Source organism: Eutrigla gurnardus (genome assembly GCF_963514095.1).
Source record: "Eutrigla gurnardus genome assembly, chromosome: 5".
NCBI lineage: Eukaryota > Metazoa > Chordata > Actinopteri > Perciformes > Triglidae > Eutrigla > Eutrigla gurnardus.
The window spans coordinates 26,459,237-26,480,400 of NC_139919.1; the positions used below are offsets into that span (position 1 = coordinate 26,459,237).

Below are 21,164 nucleotides of genomic sequence, written 5' to 3' on the forward strand. Positions count from 1 at the left end.
GTATCCTCGTATGTACATGTGTGTGCATGCATGCTGCTTGGTATGCAGACGCCGTCTTTGCTGCCTGTAGCCCCTACGACGGCATTCCCAGGTCAAGCAATTACCAGACATCAAGGAAAGCAATTGGGCATGACTAAAATATCATTGCCATGTGATCGTGTCCCTATGTTTGGACTGCCAGAGCCTAATTTAACCCACTTTGTCCATACGATCGAGGAGAATTGAGGACACGCTCTCCAATTCTGGTGCCCCCCCTCGAGCATTTCCTGCAAGTCTGACACACAGCAGCTGGGGCCGTAGACGCGCCGTGACTGGTCTCCCACCCAGCCGAGTGGGAGACGGGTGTAATGAGCGAGAGGAGTGAGGTTGCGGAGGAGAACTAGTAGCTGGCAGGGTAGAGGAGGGGAGCATTAAATGAGCCGCTGGAGGGGGTTGGTGCAGAAACTTGAGGCAGTTTGAGTCAGGGTTTGTGTATCGACCTGGAGATCACTTGCAAGGGTCACGTGAATCCATTTAAGAGTGGCTGAGGTTTGTTGCTCCGAGATGCTCCTTCCATTGCATAGAGGAGCCGGCGTGGTCACATTCAGACTTGGCAGGATAGGAGGAGGGGGGGAGAGATTGGCATATATGCACAGGGAATGGGACAGGGGGCAGGGAGGGAGATGGTGGATGTTATTAGAGAGGAAGCATTGATCCCGGGCTCTGGCTCCGAGCAGCATTCGCCACTTATTCCCTCATTATACAGTCAAATATATCTCTGTGCCTTTAACTGCCACCCCTGCCCTTCATGTGTCTGCCCCCCCCTCACCTCCCAACAAAATCTGACAAACCCGAACCCCTCACCCGTGCCGCTTCATTCTACTAAACCCATTGTTTTCACTGATTCCATTTCAATTTCATTCCGTTTTGCCGCTCAGCTGTAACTTAGCCCAAAGTCGGAAGAGGAGCGCCGCGTGTTTCTTTTGTCCTCGTAGAGCCTGATTAAATATTGATAGAGATGGGAAGCGTCGCGGGCCGCTCAGTCAGATCTGAGAGGGTCAAGGATGGCGGAGTTTCTCTGCGGATTTCATTAAGAGAGCAGAGGACTGTAAATACGAACGCATGTGAATCACGGGGGCCCTCGCGGACGCTCCAGCAACCTTCATTATCCCCCCTGCATGGATAACGCACAGTAATGTATTCCGGGGGAAGATGGAGGTTGGAGGGTGATGGGGTGTAAAATAGCATGTGTAGGAAGGCCCTGTTTTTCGACTACGTGCAGCCTGCCACCCTCACAGTCAGATACCCATTAGTGCAGCAGCAGAGGATTGGATGTGCAAATGGTCCCATGGATTAGAGAGCTAATGCATTTAGGAGAGGGGGCTCCACAATCTCTTTATTGCCGCTCTCTCTCTCTCTCTCTCTCTCTCTCTCTCTCTCTCTGTGTGTGTGTGCATGCATTTGTGTGTGTGTTGAGGCTCGCTCGCACAGGGGAGATACCCTGTCCCTTTGTGGAGCTTGAGAGATTTAGGGTAAAGTGAGTAGATAACGGCAGGGATGCACTGCGGGCACAGCCACACACACACACACACACACACACACACACACACATCGAAGCTTATGGTTTGACCAGAAGAAGGCTCGTTGTGTGGGGCGTTATTAAAAACTCAGCATGGAAATGAGATCTTTCCAGAAAGAGGCGTAGACGCTGGCTCTTTAATGTAATTAATCAGCGTCTGAGATTTTTCTTCTGCCCTCTTTGTTGCTCTCCAGTCGTCTCCCTTTCACGCTCATCCTTTTCCTCTCCATCTCCTCAGCCTCTCTCCTTTGTGTCCCTCTCTGCTCTCCGAATCCGAACCTCATCTCAGGTGTTCTGGGGGCAGAAATGTGCCATGTCATGCACTCCCCCATATCTCATTAAAGCCTCTCCTAGCTGCTCTTTAGGAAAGCACAGGAAAAGTAGGAGGTGAGATCTGCTGTGAGAGTGGAGATGCCTCTGCAGCGGGGATGGCGATGCAGGATGTTCCGGGCTTAAGAGGCAACCTGCTACCAGGCCTTAAGGCAGCTGTCGGCTTTACGCGCACGCACCTTGTAGGTGGTCATCAAGCTGTGAGCGAGCGGAACGTGAACTCTCTTCCTCTGTGTCGGTAGCTCGAGCGTCACATTCGCTTGTGGATTTTTTTTTTTTTTTTTTTTAAAGAGCCAGCCGCCGGGCAGCATGGGAGGGGCCCTCCTCTGCTGAAGCGCAGCAGCACGGCGGGTAACTACAGTACAGCTCTGCTCTGCGCACAGTGAGTCAGCTGAGCAGCCGGGACCACAGCCGCCGGTGAACGGCAGAGAGACAGCGAGAGAGAGGAGGAGAACCCTGCAGGTTCTGGATACAGAAAAGGCGAAACTCTGGGGATGAGAGGCTGACATGCAAACGGCGAAGTGATCGGAGCGAGCTTGTTGACGCATAATCCCGCCCGCCCCGCTGGCACTGGGAGGGGGCAAATCTCGCCTACCTAAACTCAAATCCTCCACAAGAGATTTACGAAGTGCGCAGCTGCTGCGGGTTCAGCCACTTCCAAGACAATTCCTTCATTTCATTTTTTTTTGGGGAGGGAGGACCAGCTCTACAGGCGCTCTTTGGTGATAACGAGCACATTTTTTTTGGAGGAGATGTCTCTGAATCAGAGGATAGCGCGCTATCCTAATTAGGGTTGTTAAACCCCACCGTTGGATTCGGCACCGTCACTGCGTCGCGGACGGTGGGCGGTTTGGATGCGCCCTGAGGTGTGGACAGGACCCGTCCGTGCATCACCACCACCACCACCACCAACCACCATCATCGCAGGTATTTGAGCGTGACTGTGTTTGATTACACCGGAGACCTGGAGCCATGACAGCCCCCCCGCTGGTCCCACGGCCCGCCTGCTGACGGTACCGGGCAGGATGGGAGCAGGTCTGCCGCGTTCAGGATCCCGAACCAGCCGATTTATCAATGGAGGAGGAGAGTGACACCCGGAAAATCAACAACAGCTTCCTCCGCGACCACAACTATGCAACCGAAGGTATTTAACCTGATGATGTTGGGCGGAGGGGGGGGAGGGGGGTTCCTCCAAACTGATATACCAGCACCGAAAATCACCCCGAGGCTGTAGCTAGAGGGATGCCTATATCACAGCAAAAATACATGACTGCATAGGAAGACTAAAGCAGCCAGGAAAAATCACTATCAAGCAAATATCAGGCCTATGAATGCCTGGGTGATGAAATAAATATATAACAACAGGATTTATAGCCGCTTCGTGCGTAAATGCGCATTTAATCAGCTCAGGCACACTATAAGCTGCTATAGGGGTATTATAGGCATGTTTCCCGTCATTTTATCATAAACACGAGCTTGTTGAGTCGCGTGTGGTGTCAATAGCAGGAGATGATGAGGCGGCTTCCCAACATGCATGCTATTTTAAGATGACCATCCTGACCGAGAGGGAATCAGGGCTTTAATCTGGCCAGCAATGGAATAAAGCCTCCTGTACAGCAGCTTCAGCGTATAAACATGTGATGCATTATTGATGGGAAAAAAAGAACCTCATTGTGTTCACTTGAAATAATTACACACAGGATGTGCCCTAATTTTATCAGTGCATTAAAATATGCATCTCTTTCATAAATATGCATTTTAAACTGGAGCTGTGAGAGCTTGGTGTTTTCCACAGCAATATGTGCTGCCCCTGCACATGTGTGTTTCCTCCTCATTGACCACACAACAGCCCCTCCATGATCAGCCCGTTGACTAATTGATGAAAAATAGTTCCCTCGTGCCAGTTCAACCAATCAGCTCCACGTCTCCTGCAAAAGGCTGCTTGGATCGCTGATCAACATAAAACATTGATTTAAAAGCTATCGTTAATCTCATTACCATCCTCGGTCCCTATTCACTGAGTGCCATACCTTTTATTTAATCATGCAGATTGCTTGTGAGCGTTAACCGCTCTGCGTGTATCTGGAAGATAATAAAAAGCAGTGGGAACCTGAACTCACGATACTCAATAAAAAAAACAGACTTGTTTTAAACGCAGATTAAACATATAATCATTCTGTAAAGCTGTCATGTGACACACAGTACCTATAAATATATCAATAACACACTGTTTTAGCAGATTAATGCGTCTGTGTGTCGATGCTGGTGTCTGTTTTCCTCTCATTAATAATTCTGTTTTAACAAATAATTGATTTTAGGTGTTTAGCTGCGTCTTTATCGTTCGGTATAATGTAATTATAGTTTCTGCAGCACTGGGAGAGTCTTGAATTCATCTCACCATCCCATATTTAACCAACCAAATATCACATCTTATATGATCTAGATTTGATAGAGTAGAGTGGGATGGAGGGTACATACGGTACTGGTTATACTGGGAGGGAATGGATGGGTCAGAGCATCCCATCTTCTTCCATTTGCCACCAGCTCAGGTTACTGCAGGTTTGAGGAGAAACAGAAGACAGCTCATTTCCACATCCTGCTGCTTCCCTCAGTGCGTTTTTTTTTCTTCTTCTTCCTTTCTCTTTATTCAAATATGGGAGAGCATCATCATTTGCTCCGCTCCTGCTCTAACAGATGATTCCCTGTCATTGCTAAACACACAGTCACTGGTTAGGAGCGGTAGGAAGTGGGGGGTGGGAGTGATGGATATCTTTGTTTGATGTGTGCGCTGAGATGAAGGAAAAAAAAAAGAAGAAGAACAGTAGGAGATCTTCCTCTTCCAGCTTCTTCCCGTCTCTCTCTTTGAGTTCCTTTGAACCGGGAGGAAAAGTGGGTGGTGACTTCAAGTAAAAGGACTGTCTGGTCTGCGGCCCATCTGCGCCATCTACTTTTGTTATTCCTTTATTGCTGTAATTTATGACTGATTGTCACACCTCATATACCACGAATGAGTGTGTGTGTGTGTGTGTGTGTGTGTGTGTGTGTGTGTGTGTGTGTGTGTGCCCATTCAGTCCATCCTTGTCTCCTAAGTGGTATGAAGTCCGTCTGAAGCCAAAGAGCATACGTCCCGGTGTCGGGGTCCTCATAAATTCATCAAAGTGCACGTGTACCATCAGGCCCGGCCCGTTCGGGACCACACACACACACACACACACACACACACACACACACACACACACACACACACACACACACACACACACACACACACAGGTCCCCTCATAAGTGGCGTCGGGCTGGTTGGGATTTCCCTCAGGCCACGCTTGCCCACAGCAGCAGGACACTTTAATGATGTCACATTTTAATGATGTCACTGGTGCTGACCTTTGGTTTGCACCAATCCCACGCCTCGGTGGGTCTGTGGGCGGCTACGTTGACCCGGTGTCTGTACATGTAGGTGACGTGTTCACGCTGTGAGTAAAGCTACGCCGGTCAATTCACAGTTGGACGTTTAGAAGAAAAAAGAAAAAATGTCTTCTTGAAGCTCAACATTCAGAGGCATCATCATGTATCTAGAGAAAGAAAATGTCTGATTTGCATTGGCCGCGCCGCCTGCTGATGACACACTGCTTAATGGTGATAGAATGGATGGTGTGTGTCTCACTGCAGCTGTGTACGTCGGCGTGTGTCGAGTCAATGGGCTGTTACGCCACTACAACGTTGGTCTCAGTTCATTTTCTGAACCTGCACCTTGGATTGTTCCCATAATGGACGAAATTGTCAAATAGCACGGCGCCACTTGGGGTGTAAACATGTAAATAGCTTCCTTGCTGTGAGGCAGGACCTAACCTAATGTCTGCTCTGGTATTGATTTCTGGTCCTTTGCAATTTAGCTACCGGAACAATGGCCTAAAGATCTATTGGAACGACATGTAATCCCTTCCACCTTCTCTCCCCGACCCCCCTCTCTTCTCCTGTTCTCTCCCCTTCCTGCTTCTATATACGTCTGTCTGATGTGAGTACAAGCTTGTGTGTGATGTGACCCCTCTAGCCCTGCTGAATACTGATGCAGTCCCGGTAACAGAGAGCTCACAGCCTTTATTGCAGCTGCCTCTGGTTGCCTGTGCCAAGGCAAACGGCCCGGGGCTACACTTTAGGACCCCGGCATAAAAAGATTTAGCCCACCAAACCCCCAGGACCCATCCATTATTCACCAAGAAACACTCAAAAACGCTGAACCCCGCCTCGGCACATAGCGCAAGAAAAGATAATGCGTGTGTGTGTGTGTGTGTGTGTCGGGGGGTCGGTGTGGGGGTGGCGGGCGCTTAATGGCAAGCTGTGAAGTTGGGGCGAGTCACACTCCTTATTCAGCAGCTGCTTTCATCTCCTGATTAGCTTCTTATTAAGTCTGCAGCAACATGAAAATTTAATGAGAATTTATTAAAGAATGGCCGTGATGTTGCTACTGTAGGAAGATTACAAGAAGAGGAAAAAAGTCCCATCTCTCAACTGGCGTTGTGGTCATTTGAGGCGCCGTTGTGATAGATAGTACCGCCGGCCCAAGAAGGAAGCGACGTCTGACCTTTCTGGACTTTATAACGGGATGCATTTGTGCGTTTTGATAGCCTTCGTCGCCGTCGAGGAAGCAGTGGAATCTCCATGTTTTGGTGACGAGGTTACTGCAGATACAAGGATCTCGGTGTGTACGGCAGCCATCTAACGATCCGCTCCAGCCTTGACAACAGGAAGATGAAAGGGATCGGCACTGATGCAACACAGACAGAGAGGGAGAGACAGCTTTTGTTTTTTGGCGGTGGATTATAATTCTACACACACCCCCGCCCGCCTCCCCCCCCCCCCCCCCACCACCCTTCCTACATGTTCAATTTCTAAGAGAATACCAAATAATAAGCATTCGGAATGATCCCTCTTGGTATTCATGTACGCTCGCGCGCCAGAATCGATCGGCGAAATCCACCGCATTTCACCGCCGTGCCCCGTCCCGTGTTGTGTCTGTAGTTAAATGTGCGCCGACCGCGATGCGTTAATGAAGTGTGAGAAGTGAAGCAGGAACACGTCTCGCCCATTTCACCCTCAACTCCCTGGAGTGTGGGGATACAGGAAAGGGAGTACACACACACACACACACACACACACGTTCTGTCTCATTCCCACGGGACTGATCCTGGAGAAACCAGGTTAATTAGCTTGTTCACTCCAGATCTTACATAGAGTCATGCTCTTCAGATGAAGAGAGCTGCATTGTGCTCCCTTGCTTTGTGTGCGGCTAATAAAGCCTAATAAAGCCTTAATCATATGGGCACCGGACCAGTAGGTAGCAGGGTTTTATTCAAAGATTCTGATTGATCTCCATTGTTGCTCGTGTGGAGACCAAGCCGTTATCGGCTGCCTATTCAGCGCAGAAACTGTGATTTTTTTTTGCGAAGTGCAGATTGATGATCATGGAAGGAACGAGGAGCCGGGGAATGAAAGAGAGAACGGACCCGTTTTATCCCCCCGGCCTGATCCTTTGACGCAAGTGCTGTAATCCTCTCTCCGCCACGTCTGCCCGCTAACAAAGCCTTCACACGACACCATGTTGCTCGCGTCCCCTCCCTCTACCTGGAAATCTTTTTGCACAACACTTACGCAAGTAGCTTTCCATTTCCATTTTGGAATCAGTCTGCCCGTCTTACACAACCCCTCAAATAACGGCAGGATCAAGCCTCCGTTTGGTTCCTTTCTTTGGCAGGATTACATGTCGTGGAGAGGTTAGCCAGGGTTCTCCTATTTCTGGTCTTTGCTGGAGTCTGTACTGATGAGACACGCTGTACTGTACCATCTTTTATTGGCCTACTTACCTCCCCAGACTCCCCCCCCCCCCCCCCCCCCCCTCCCATCTTTTTTTCTTTTCGAGGCCCTTTCTGTTTTGCGTGATAGATGTTGCATCTATAAATACATTCAATATCCTGGCTCCCCCATCCCCGGCCGCTCCTGTGCACGCCTTTTTCATTCCAGAATCAATGCATATCTATGTTTCCATCCAATTGGTTCGAGTCTCGATTCCATATTGCACGCTGAAGGGGAGTTATCGAGGGTCAGGTCGGTGAATAGAAGCCTGTGTTATTTCAGTCGTCCACACACACACACACACACACACACACACACACACACACACACACCGCAGCAGACCAACAGGCTCGCCTGTATTATTACTGGTGATTGATGTGTGTTATCTCCACCATCCCTCTGATGCATCAAGAAGCGCTGACCTGTGAGTGTCAGACCTGGCTGGCCACGGGATTTATGGGCTTCATCTGGTTATGGTCTGCTGATGAAGCTGTGTGTGTGTGTGTGTGTGTGTGTGTGTGTGTGTGTGTGTAAGTACACATTCGGTCAGATGCTTCCAGTCCTCCTTGAACCCACTGATGTTCCCATTATTAAAAATCGTCTCAGAGACTCCGCCCACCTTCAACCAATGACGAGTTTATGTGACATCACTGTATGTTGCCGTTTTCCCCATCGGTGGCTAAAGGTTGAATATATTACCTCGCCGGGTTTGAATACATTTGCATGAGGAAAAACTAATTTAGGGAAGCATTCCATCACGTTGCTCAGGGTTTTCGGCTCCGCTGGCTCTCTCTGAGATGATTGCGGGACGTATCCGTGTGTAAACTCGTTTAATGGCATCCATCAATTACTGTTTCTCCTCGGTGACTTAATGGGTGGATGATGAGGGGGAGATATGCAGGGGGAAAAAAAGTATGGAGGACAAAAAAGAGACAGGGAGAGAGAGGGGGAGAGGGAGAAAATGTGATTCAAGAATGCTGAGTGCAAAGCTGATTCCATTCGATTTACAGCAGAGGCCTTGACCTGAATGATGGTGTTGGGGAAGACATCATCGTGTGTGTGTGTGTGTGTGTGTGTGTGTGTGTGTGTGTGTGTGTGTGTGTGTGTGTGCAGCAGCGATACAGTGTGTTTCTGGGATACTCCCAGGCTGTAATTAGGTCAGAGTGTGTCTTGTCTGTGAAACGTTAATTAGTTTTTGGATTCAAATATGACTAGGATCGCCCCCCTTCCCCCCTTCTTCAAGTCATTATGAACCCGTGGACACGTACCAATCCCTGTGGTGTCATTTCTGAATGTGACTTTCTTGTCAACAATTAAATGAAACAAGGACACACACACACACATTCATTGGAAGACACTTAGTCATTCCCACCATCCACATCAGTTTTATGAGGCCGTCTACAGGGACTCCATTGTCTGAAGTTGTGTGCTGCATTGAACAGTACACCCCCCCCCCCCCCTGATGCAGTAGCAGGTTTTCACTCTATTGCAGCACTCGCTCTTGTCTGCTGAATTACAGCTAGCATCAGCAACTAAGTCTGAGAGCTATTGGCACACACACACACACACACACACACACATATATACACCCCTCCGACTGCCGCTAGAGCTGGAAACGGTCTCCATAGCAACATTCCCCCTCTCCTGTTCAGCGCTCCGCCAGTAGCAGGTCCACAGAGGGCGTGGGGGGTACAAAACAACAAGCTCTAGCTTCTCTCTCTCTCTCTCTCTCTCTCTCTGTAATATTATTGCTTGTTAAAGAGAGGGCTAGCCTCTGCTGTGGTGTGTGTGTGTGTGAGTGTGTGTGTGACATACATTATGCTATGTCTTAGCCCGGGGCTGTATAATAATTACAATCACCATTAGCCTCTGCTGAATCCAGGCAGATGTATGTCTTTGAGGAGGGGAGGAAAAGCTACCTTAAGGGTAGGTGTCTGTTATTTACTTGTGGAGAAACGAGAGAAACGTTCATCTCACTGCTCTCATGTTTTTTGTTACGTCGACTGCCCTGCGTTGAATGAAAGTCAAAAAAGTGTGCTGTACACGTGCATGAGCCTCAAATAAGGTTAAAAAGGTGTGCGATTGTGTGTTTTTTATGAAGGAGCGGGAGAGTCTCGCAGCTGGGAGGAGAGAGGAGAATGGAGTTCAATTAAATGACACAAATTGGCTCACTTCAGTCAGATGAGGGGTTGAATTAGCATGCAGTTAGTCATCCAGTGGCTTCTCCTAACCCATTATTCACCAGAAACCGTACCGGAGAGTCCTCTGTGGGTTTGTCACGAGATTCCACCCTTCCCTTTTCCCCTGACATGTTCTCTTGAAGTCACTCCGCCAGATCTCACTTAAAGGTCTTTCTTTCTGTCTGACGGATACCTTGACAGCTTTGTGCACGTCCTCACTGACATTTTCTCCCCCCCCCCTCCCTCCTCTTTGCTTCCTGTGTTTGCAGCTGACATTATCTCAACGGTTGAGTTTAACTCATCGGGGGAGCTGTTGGCCACCGGGGATAAAGGAGGCAGAGTGGTTGTCTTCCAGAGGGAGCAGGAGGTAGGAAATGCCAACAATGCAACACTAATTATGCTGCCCTTCTGCTGAGAGGATTTCTACGGCCTCGGAACATTACAAGTTGGGTTGTTTGCTTTTGGATAACGAGCTGGTGAAAAGGGGGTTATTTTAAATGGGTTATTAGGAGCAAATATTCAGTGAAAATTCATAACAAAAACCCTCTTTGAGCACTAAGAAGCCACTGTTGAGGCATCATTATGAACTCATAAATGTATTCTGCATTTAAGGTGCCATGGTTTCCAATCATACCAAACAATTCATCCTGAATTACAGAGAAATATATGCAGATGGTGCACTGTATATGTAGAATTTTATATTTGATGTCATGGAAAAGCCAGAAAAATAAAGCATGCTCACAGGTTACCATGGCAACCAGCTGATTTTTATACTTTACTTCAACATCTTAGTGTATATTTGCTCTATAGAACAAAAACACAAAGTGAAACTGAGGCTTGTTAGTAAGTTCTGAAGGTATTTAATCATCAAACAAAATATTCTAAATTTAACCTGATGATGGCTCAGGATTGGATCAGAGTTAATGGCTAGAATACTTAATATTTAACTCAAATGTTGCATATCTTGTTAAAGAATGAATATCTTTATAATGTTTTTAGTTTTGTGTAAACGGGTAGATGTCTAACTGTTTCCCTCTCCTTGCAGAGTAAGAGTCAGCCCCAACGTCGAGGGGAGTACAATGTTTACAGCACATTCCAGAGCCACGAGCCGGAGTTCGACTACCTGAAGAGTTTGGAGATCGAGGAGAAGATCAACAAGATCAAATGGCTTCCTCAGCAGAACGCCGCCTACTTCCTGCTCTCCACCAACGGTGAGTGAGCCGGCTAAAGGCCGGGCCCCGTTACCGTCGGCAGCGACGCGAGGTGGCAAACTGGTCAAAGGCGGCGTCGATCCGTCACGGGAGCGTGTTTGAACGTGGGCAGGGTGTTACTCAACGGCGGTGCGAAGTAACGCCGTGATTTACTCCTCCTCGCGTTGCAGAAACGGTCAGATAGATATACGAGGAGACGATATTAATATCACATGAAAATGTCTTTTTTGAGTGTGAATGTGTTGGTGTTTCGCTCGGCTGAACAAGTGCCACCAGCAGAAGCGTTTCAGATTGAGAACTTCATGCATGGCTGCCACAGCAGGAACACACACACACACACACACACACACACACACACACACACACACACACACACACACACACACACACACACACACACACACACACACACACACACACACACACACATCAGCGAGAGAGACGTCTTGCAGATTGCGAGCTTCATGCATGGCTGCTACAGAAGTGCTCGCGGTGGCTGGAGCAGATGGCCGAGAGTCCTGTGGCGATGGCCTCGCTGCTCCGACACCAATATTCACAGCGGAAATTAAAAGAAAAAAAAAGAAAAAAAGGCAACAACCTGACTGCTGCTGCCATCCCCCCCCCCCCCCCCCTCGCTAGACGGCCGAGAAGATGGGATGTAACTGGTGTTTGGTTGATGCCGCTTTGAAAAGCGCCCAGATGGCTATTTTTTTTTTCCAGTGGGGGAAGCGTAGCAGCGAAATGTAGTCAACATGTAGATTGATATCAGTAACATCAGAATGTACATAGGAGCCGCCATTCATCATTCTCGCTGGCATCTTTCCAGCTACGTGCCAGATCGGCCGCCCCACCCCCCTGCCTCCATTTTTGCTATATGTGAGATTGGCCGTGGTGATACACGATCTGACTGTATATACCGTCGTCTGTGTGATGTGTGAATTACAGACAAGACGGTGAAGCTGTGGAAGATCAGCGAGCGAGACAAGCGTCCGGAGGGCTACAACCTGAAGGATGACGACGGGCGGATCAGAGACCCGTCGACCATCACCTCGCTACGAGTAAGGGGGTCACGCAGACACGCTCATCAAGGAAATGTCACACGTTGTCATGGAAATGGCTCTGGTCTGGTCTTGTTATCAAATATCAAATATTATGATCTCTAGAAAATTACAGATTCATCTTGAATGGAAACAAACAAAACATTTCAAGCTATAGCCTCATGGAAGACGGTTAGCTTAGCTTAGCTTAGCCTCCTCCCATCTAGTAGGTGGGATAAAGCCACGCTAGCCAGTTCCCTCATCTTTATGCCATGCTAAGCTAAGCTAACCTCACTGACTGCTGGTGGGAGTGGATATCAATCGTAAAATAAAATAAGCATATTGCCCAAAATATCAAATCAAATGCAATTTCAGGAAGGAGACGGTCAAAGTTTGTCTTCTTTGGCCTTTCTAGAAAGCCATGATGACATTTTGACTCATTATGGTAGAAAAAGCCCGGGTGTTCCTGATAACATTAAATCATTCATTTTTTATCATTAACACCTGTTCTAATGTCAAAACGCCACAAAAGGTCTATCCTCCGTTCGCACATTGAGCGCTCTGAAGTCTGAACGGCTCAGATAAGCTGATTAAATTCAAAATCTTGCATTCAGTCATTTCGCCATTAATCTGACGTAAACTCCTTAGCGATGCGTTCTGCGTGACGGCGTGATATACGCTCACTTTCCAGACGGATGAACGACACCACGACGGCAGCGAACACACGATCGCTGGACGATTCTGAACTCGCAGGAGAAAGTAGGAACGAGTGATCGATATGTTCAGTGAGGTGAAGACCACGAAGGGATCATCCTCTCCCCCACCTTCTCCCCCTTTCATTCTTATCACTGCACCACCTCTTTAATTTTCACACAAAGCAGGCAGGCATATAGGACAGTGTGTGTGTGTGTGTGTGTGTGTGTGTGTTTATATGTGTGTGTCTGCCATGCCAGATTAGTGCTGTGTTCAGCGTGTCTGTCCCTCTTTGTCTGGCCGACCGGGGGATCATGGCAACCTGGAGGACAGGCCGGGACTGTGGCAATCCTGTTTAGAGGTTGTGAAATCTGCACATGGAGGGGGGGGGGGGGGGGTATTTAAAAAAAAAAAACTCTTTGTTTATATCACGATTCAGTATCTCCTCAAAAAAACGTGATTTTTATGTTTTATCCAAAAAGAATCCTTAAGTAATTTCTGAATAGATTTCTATTATTATATCGTAAAATATTCAGTTTTTTTACATTTTACGAGGGGGATAAACCACGAGGGTCATCTGGAAGGGTGCGGGAGCAAGCCGAACGGTGTAACTGTCAGTGTCGGGGGTTACGGGTTAATACGGTGCGTGTCTCTCTCTGGACGGCCGGTGAAAGACATGGAAATGAAGTGACACCCATGGAGATACAGCAGCCTGCTGGGCCGCCATGTCTTTCTGTCAGTGCCAGCCACGGACGAGAGAAAAGGGGAAGAAGCAGTCGATTTGTTCTCCTCTCTTGCTCCCCTCCCTTCTCTCTTTGTCTGGGTTTTATCTGGCCAACGGGGGGGCTGCATGCAGACTGGTGCTGGGTGTCTTTGAAGCCCGAGCAGCACTGTGTGTGTGTGTGTGTGTGTGTGTGTGTGTGTGTGTGTGTGTGTGTGTGTGAGAGCTCGTCTTAATTCTGCAGAGTTCAGTTATCATTCCTCGGCAGGGCCTAGCGATGCCCTCGGGCCGTCTCTCTTCCCACCTCCTTCACTTTCTCTATTTTCTCGCTTTCTCTGACACGCAAACAAGAGAACGGGAGTGAGTTACATAGGAGAGAGAGAGAGAGAGAGACAGAGAGACAGAGAGACAGACAGGCAGGCGTGATCCAGCCATGTAGCCAACTAATATTCACAGTCTGATTGAACCGGCTCATCAAACAGCCTCTGAGCCCCTCAGTCACTGTCTCTGTTTCATTAAGATTTGTGGACGGATTTGTAAATGTCATATGAATCCCTGGAGTCATCTAGTTATGGTTCACACACACACACACACACACACACACACACACACACACACACACACACACACACACACACACACAAGCAATTTACATTTGCACGTACAGAGATAAATCTCTAAAAAGGCCTCCAGGAAAACCAGCAGCAAAGTCCATGAGATACCGAATCAGCACAAAAGCCATTAAATCTTCCAACATGGATCCGTGCCGTACGTTTCCTTGCATGTCCTCCCCCCCTCCCTCCCTCCCTAACTGGGCTGTCTTCACCCATAGGTGCCGGTGCTGCAGCCCATGGACCTGATGGTCGAGGCTACGGCCAGACGTGTATTCAGCAACGCGCACACCTACCACATCAACTCCATCTCCGTCAACTCCGACCTTCAGACGTACATCTCCACTGACGACCTCAGGGTGAACCTCTGGAACCTGGAGATCACCGACCGCAGCTTCAGTATCCTCGAATCGGGTCTCCTATGTTTAGGACCTTAGAAATGAGGAAACAAAAAAGGGATGGAGATATTTGTTTGTACAGAAATAGATTTTGTTTGTCTCGCTGTTCGCCTTAGCGCCGCTCTCTCAGACATCGTGGACATCAAGCCAGCCAACATGGAGGAGCTGACGGAGGTGATCACCTCAGCGGAGTTTCACCCCCAGCAGTGTCACACCTTCGCCTACAGCAGCAGCAAGGGCTCCATACGCCTCTGTGACATGAGAGAGGCCGCGCTCTGCGACAGACACTGTAAATGTGAGTACAGGTCGTCTTTCTGGCTTTTATTTCACGTGAAAGTATTCTATTATTCTACCAAAAATGCTGCAAAATCAAGCATTGCTGTAATTACTGGATTTATTTGTTTACTATTCTGTATCTGCATCATCTAAATGTTGCTTCAAAGCCTTATTTACAGTTTGCTGGGATACATAGTGTAATTCTATTCAACTACAGAATCCCTTATTTTATTTTAATTCATCTTTTTTCCTCTTAAACAGTCACGTTTATATATTGAGTATTGAAATTAAGAAAACCACTTTGTCTAATTAGATTTTTATTGTAGAAACTCCTTTTCCTGTTTCCCTCCTAATAAAAAACACAAAGAACATGACACCAGTAAAGCGGAGTACTACCACTAATAATACTACTACCACGGTTGCATATTCACACATTGAGCTGCTCAATACGTCGAGGATTGATGGCCCATCAATAATTCTCACTGTGTGTTTCAAACAATGACTGGCCTTCTCTAAAGCTTCGGTCAAATGAATAATGAATACATTGACATTTTTTTGGCTGGAAAATCAATGGCTTAAGAGCAATCGCATTAGTCGCTCCCGGACACACCTTGTCGTTCAATAATGTCAGTCACTTCCCTCGGACGTGCATCGACGCGTTCGCTGGACCGTGCCTGTTGAATTTCACATGAGCATCTTTTATTTGGAAGGCGTTTGTTTCATTGTTCAAAAATAAGGGGATGAGTAGAATAAAATGTGTGGATTTGGGTGTAAAATTTGAAGTGGTGGCATTCGCAGCTGTTTGGAAAAACGACGTGCACATGCCATTAGGCGCTTTGCGGTACACACACACACACACACACACACACACACACACACACACACACACACACACACACACACACACACACACACACACACACACACACACACACTCAGGACAGGCAGGTGCTCTCGTTCGCCTCAGGACAGGTCTGTTGATACCGACCTACTGTCTCGCTGCATGAGCGCTGCATGGCTCAGAGCGGTGTCGAACGCTCTCCCTCCCACGCACACACACACACACACACACACACACACACACACACACACACACACACACACACACACACACACACACACACACAGACACACACACACACACACACTTCCTGAACCTTCTACATAAAAAAAACACATCATGAGTCTGGGAGGCTGCTGGTATCAGCGGATGAAGAAATAGGGGAGGATTGCCAAAGCGATGCGCCCCAGGACAGAGAGAGAGAGAGAGTGAGAGAGTCCAAACAGCCCCCATGCCGACTCCCCAGGGACCCTATTATACACCCCTGGAGTGGGACGGGAGGGGAGGCAGGGACACACACACATGCATATATACATGCACACACACCCTCTTATACACAAACACACACACATAAATCCAGCAGGGCCAAAAAAATGGGCCCCAGCACTTTGACATTGATTTGTTTTTCTTATCCCTTCCTCACCCCCCTATTTTTTCATCTCTCCCGCCACATCCCTCGTTAGACTCCCCGTTGACACATCACAGAGCTACTCTCCAGGAGGAGGAGGAGGAGGAGGAGGGGGGAGGAAGGGGAGAATAGTCGGGGCATTTTGGGAGAGATGGAGAGCAGAGAGGGGAGGGGGAAGAAGATGAGGAGGAGGAGGAACAATAAGTTGACAGCTAACGATGGAATGCCCGGCTCTTATCCCCAGCGTGCTGGCCCTGCGCTCAGATCAGCAGCTGCCAGAATCAATATGAATCATAACCAATATTTACCCAGCATGCTGACCCACGACTCTGTCCCTAAACACACACAGAAATAACACCGTGAAGAGATGCAGCTGCCGCCGCAAGAACCTCCGCGTACGGGCGTCTTCGCGGCTGTTATTGTTGGCTAATGATCGCACCAACACCCGAAACAAAATCTGCTTTGTTGAAAAAAAACCCCATTTCTGTTCAGCATAGCCCTCCTGCGGTGTGAAACCTGTTTTCTCTGTCAGATGATAAGTGATTTTTCTTTTTTTTCTCCTCCTCGCGTAGACTTTGAGGAGCCAGAGGATCCCTCCACCCGCTCCTTTTTCTCTGAAATCATCTCATCCATTTCCGATGTGAAGTTCAGCCACAACGGGCGCTACCTGATGACAAGAGACTACCTCACTGTCAAGGTGTGGGACCTTCAAATGGAGAACAAACCACTGGAGACGTACCAGGTAGGCTTTCATCTTCAATGCACCTGTTCCCGAATAACGGATAGGCCCGAGACCAAATCAAAACGTATTGATTTCACACTGATCACTCAACGTAATCCTGTTTCACTGTCGCCCCGTCAATCTGGAAGCGTGTCATCTTCCCCCGCGAGGGGCCTACTGAGCCGGCTGTCCGTAATAAAAAGACAGATAGTGGCGTCGCTGATGCAGCCTGAAGGGCAGAACCTCCCACTGTGTGGTCACCAGGGGTCAGATCCACAGTCTGATCAGGGGGAAGCCATCTTAGGACGGGTTCATGATTGATAAGGCCATCAGCCCGGGCTCAAGGGATTCTCTATCCAATTCCCGCTCCGCCTCCACCTGCTACCTTGCATCTTAGCGTGGGTCAGCAGGTCTGGAGGGATTATTGAAACCAGAGCATATGGCAGTGCAGCTTATTGTATCGGGGTCCACCAACAACTTTTTTATTTGTTTTTTTTCCAGGTTCACGACTATTTACGTGGCAAACTTTGTTCTCTGTACGAGAACGACTGCATCTTTGACAAGTTCGAGTGCGTCTGGAACGGATCGGACAGGTGAGGTTCCTTTTCTCGTCAGTCCCATCAATCAGTCCCCGCATCGGTCCATCTCATTAACGCTCCGCTCTCTCCCGGTGCCTCCTCAGCGTCATAATGACCGGCTCCTACAACAACTTCTTCCGAATGTTTGACCGGAACACGAAACGTGACGTCACGCTGGAGGCATCCAGGGAGAACAGCAAACCCAGAGCCATTCTCAAGCCTCGCAAGGTAACACCACTAGTTGCAAAGTCTGAGAGTTGCATCAATGTTGGATATTTAGCTTCTTTTGTTCTTTTTAGAACAAATATCTATATTTTTACCTATATAGCAAACTTAGCAACAAGCTGGCGAACATTTTAGCAGCTAAAGAGCGTCGTATTTCCCTCAGCGGAGACCAAAACAGAGCTTTAAAGGAGTCAACCCTCTCCTGGACGTGTAAAAGGCTTTTGCTAACATATTTATCTACTTTTTGAGGCGATATTATATCAATAAATACTGCTTTCACGTCACCGAAATCCGTGTTAGCTTCCGCTAAAAAAGTTAGCTTAACGCCTCTTTATCCCCCCCCAGGTGTGTCAACCCTCTCCTGGACGTGTAAAAGGCTTTTGCTAACATATTTATCTACTTTTTGAGGCGATATTATATCAATAAATACTGCTTTCACATCACCGAAATCCGCGTTAGCTTCCGCTAAAAAAGTTAGCTTAACGCCTCTTTATCCCCCCCAGGTGTGCGTGGGTGGGAAGCGTCGGAAGGATGAGATCAGCGTGGACAGCCTCGACTTCAGCAAGAAGATCCTTCACACCACGTGGCACCCGCATGAGAACATCATCGCCGTAGCGGCCACCAACAACCTCTACATTTTCCAAGACAAGGTCAACTAAAGAGCTGACCTGCTGACCCCTGAACCCCACAAAACACACACAGGAAGAGGGGGGGCCGCAGGGAGAGCTAGGGGTTGGAGAAAGAGAGATGGAGCCCTTATCGACATCCTTCTCCCTCCCCTCTCCTTGTATCTTGTTGCCGCCGGTCTTGACATTTTTTTTTTTTGCCGAAGAAGCGCAGAGATGAGTATCCGGCGACTGAATCGTGGACGTTGTTGGGTGAAGTCGATCTCGGATACAGCGTGAGGGGGAAATTCCTTCGAAAATGGAGAACGGACTCTTGAAATTTGACTTCTGATTTATTACACCGGGAGAAGTTAATCCACAACCAGAGGATTGCTGCATGAATGACGATGTAGCAGCCCCTCCGGGACCCTGGAGACGGGGGCTGGGATGTGGGTACGCCCTCTCCCCGGAACATAAAAAGTAGAGCACACACAGACAGAAAACCCTAGTTTACATGATGGTGGCTCGTTGTCATGTAGCAACAGTGCCCCCTCTCTTTCAATCGGCCCCATGCTACAGTGCATGTGATCAGTGCAACCTGCTGCAGACTTCCTGCAAAAAAAAACAAGAGGAAGGGACTGTTAAGATTTGTCTGCCCGTGAACACAAACGCGGTCAGTGTTTCTAGTACCGATTCTGTGTCTCCACCGGAGAGACCGCCGTAGTCTGTAATGTGAATGAAGCCCTTCAAGGCCGTGTCAATGGTTTTATTTAATGCTGTTGTTTTATTGAGTCCTTCGCTCGGTCAGTTGAGTCTGTTTAGAAGCTGTGGTGCCTTCTTTTGGTATGTGGGGGTTTGATGTAGTGGGAGCGGGAGGGGGAGGGAGGGGGGGTTACTGAGGACGAGGAAGGAGTGTGAATGTTTCAAACGAAATGTTAACTTAGGAATCTTTTTTCTTTTATTTTTTTTCCTCTATAAAGAAAAACAAACAATAAAAAAAAAAAAAAGTTCCACTGGGGTCCTAAGTGGGGGAAAAAAGTGCTTGAAGCGATGTAGTCATGGTTACGTGATAGCAGCGGCTACATGCTTGTGAGTTCAGGGGAGGACGCTGTGATATGTACAAAGTAATTGTTGCTCTTATAACAATGCAGTCTGACGAGACAACGCCACATTCAAGTTTTGTTTAGCAAATTGGGAAAAAACGAAACAAAAACTCCCCACCACATTTATTTGGATTGTTCTGAAAATGATCTGTAGATGATAGAATATTGGATCTTGAGATTTCTACATTAAAACAAGCGTAGCTCTTTTTTTTTGCATGTGTTGGATCTGATTCGGATAAAAACCCGACAGCCTGCATATTTGGACATCTACAGATCATATGAGGCACTATGCAAACTCTAAAAATACTCCACAAGTTGGCAGTTTGGAAATGCTGGATTGAAGATTGCTGCGGCGTCTGTCCATGTTTAACTCTCACTGTTAAAAGATGGCTAACGCTCAACAATTAGCAGCTTTTGTATTTCAGCACTTCTTGTCAGTTTGGAGATCATCATCGTCTCATTCGTCTGATTTATTTATTTATTTATCTATTTTTTTCTTTTTAAAGAGCCAACTCCCGTAAAGAAAAGCAGTCAAAGGTCTAAATGAACTCTGTGAAATCAGGGAATTATTAAGTGTGATTCCTTTCAATGGTAATGTCTTCTAAACAACCTCCTTTGTGACACTTCTAATTGAAACAACAACAACAAGAAAAAATCTTTTATAGCTCAGAATGTATTGAAATGCAATTAATTACCATGCCGTCTTTATGCTTACTGGACTTTCTTTGAATAAAAAAAAATAAAAAAAAGAATAAAGATGTGCAAGTTGAATGCATTGTTGGATTTCCTCTGTTAATACTTCGGTTGATTGTTGACTGTAAATTAACACCCGTAGGTGTGAACGTGAGTGAATGACTGTCTGTTTCTATGGGACACTCCAGGGTGGACCTCCAGATAATGGATGGATGGATGCTTGTGGTGCAACGGCGCCCTCTTGTGGACGAAGAGGAAGACATCTCAAACGGTATTAGAGTTGCAAAAAAAAAAAAAACATGGATTTGGTGGATTATTTTTAAATGAAAAGCAACTATAACATTTTTCTTCGTTTCTTTAAAAACAAATTCATATGAAAGTTGATGATCCTTTCTTACACACACACACACACACACACACACACACACACACACACACACACACACACACACACACACACACACACACAAAATCAGTAAGCATCTCTTAATTCTAAGGAAACCCACGATGTAACGATTAATAATTCACAAACATTTACACATATCCAATACGTTCGTCTGCTGCCACCGGGCCCGTTATGACTTTATTCTAATTGGTCCCGTGAGGCTGTAGTTTGTCAGCTGGGTACAGCAGCTGTCAATCAAACGGCGTCTTTATAACCAGCCGCCGCAGCTGCATCACTGTGTCTGAGGATAAACCCGGGCACAGACAGGAGCTCCACTGTGATTATTGATCGTCAAATCGATGCCTTCTCTGATACGTTTGGATTCAGAGAGGTGCTGTCAATAGATATTTAGATCTCTTAAAGTTTTGGAAATCTCCACAGAACCTTTTTTTTTTCTCCTGGCTGACTTTTTCCGATCTTTCTCATATCAGCTCACCATCTCTTTTTTTGTGTGGAAAAG

General features: G+C 47.4%; 1 protein-coding gene across 3 annotated transcripts in view; it reads left to right on the forward strand.

Moving 5' to 3' along the window:
• ppp2r2ba (protein phosphatase 2, regulatory subunit B, beta a) overlaps positions 1-18,747 on the forward strand; it is a 35,189-nt gene extending 16,442 nt beyond the window's left edge. The window contains exons 1-10 of one of the 3 annotated variants that reach the window (XM_084009641.1): positions 2,275-3,032; positions 10,188-10,285; positions 10,964-11,129; positions 12,075-12,187; positions 14,413-14,590; positions 14,720-14,884; positions 16,907-17,076; positions 17,557-17,648; positions 17,738-17,861; positions 18,362-18,747. In XM_084009641.1, coding sequence (XP_083865767.1) covers positions 2,963-3,032; positions 10,188-10,285; positions 10,964-11,129; positions 12,075-12,187; positions 14,413-14,590; positions 14,720-14,884; positions 16,907-17,076; positions 17,557-17,648; positions 17,738-17,861; positions 18,362-18,517 — 1,332 coding nt within the window. In that variant the 5' untranslated portion in view covers positions 2,275-2,962 and the 3' untranslated portion in view covers positions 18,518-18,747. Of the gene's footprint in view, positions 1-2,274; positions 3,033-9,564; positions 9,665-10,187; positions 10,286-10,963; positions 11,130-12,074; positions 12,188-14,412; positions 14,591-14,719; positions 14,885-16,906; positions 17,077-17,556; positions 17,649-17,737; positions 17,862-18,361 lie in introns of those variants that run through there. The other 2 variants (XM_084009642.1, XM_084009640.1) reach the window with 2 other exon arrangements.
• Positions 18,748-21,164: the final 2,417 nt, after the last annotated feature.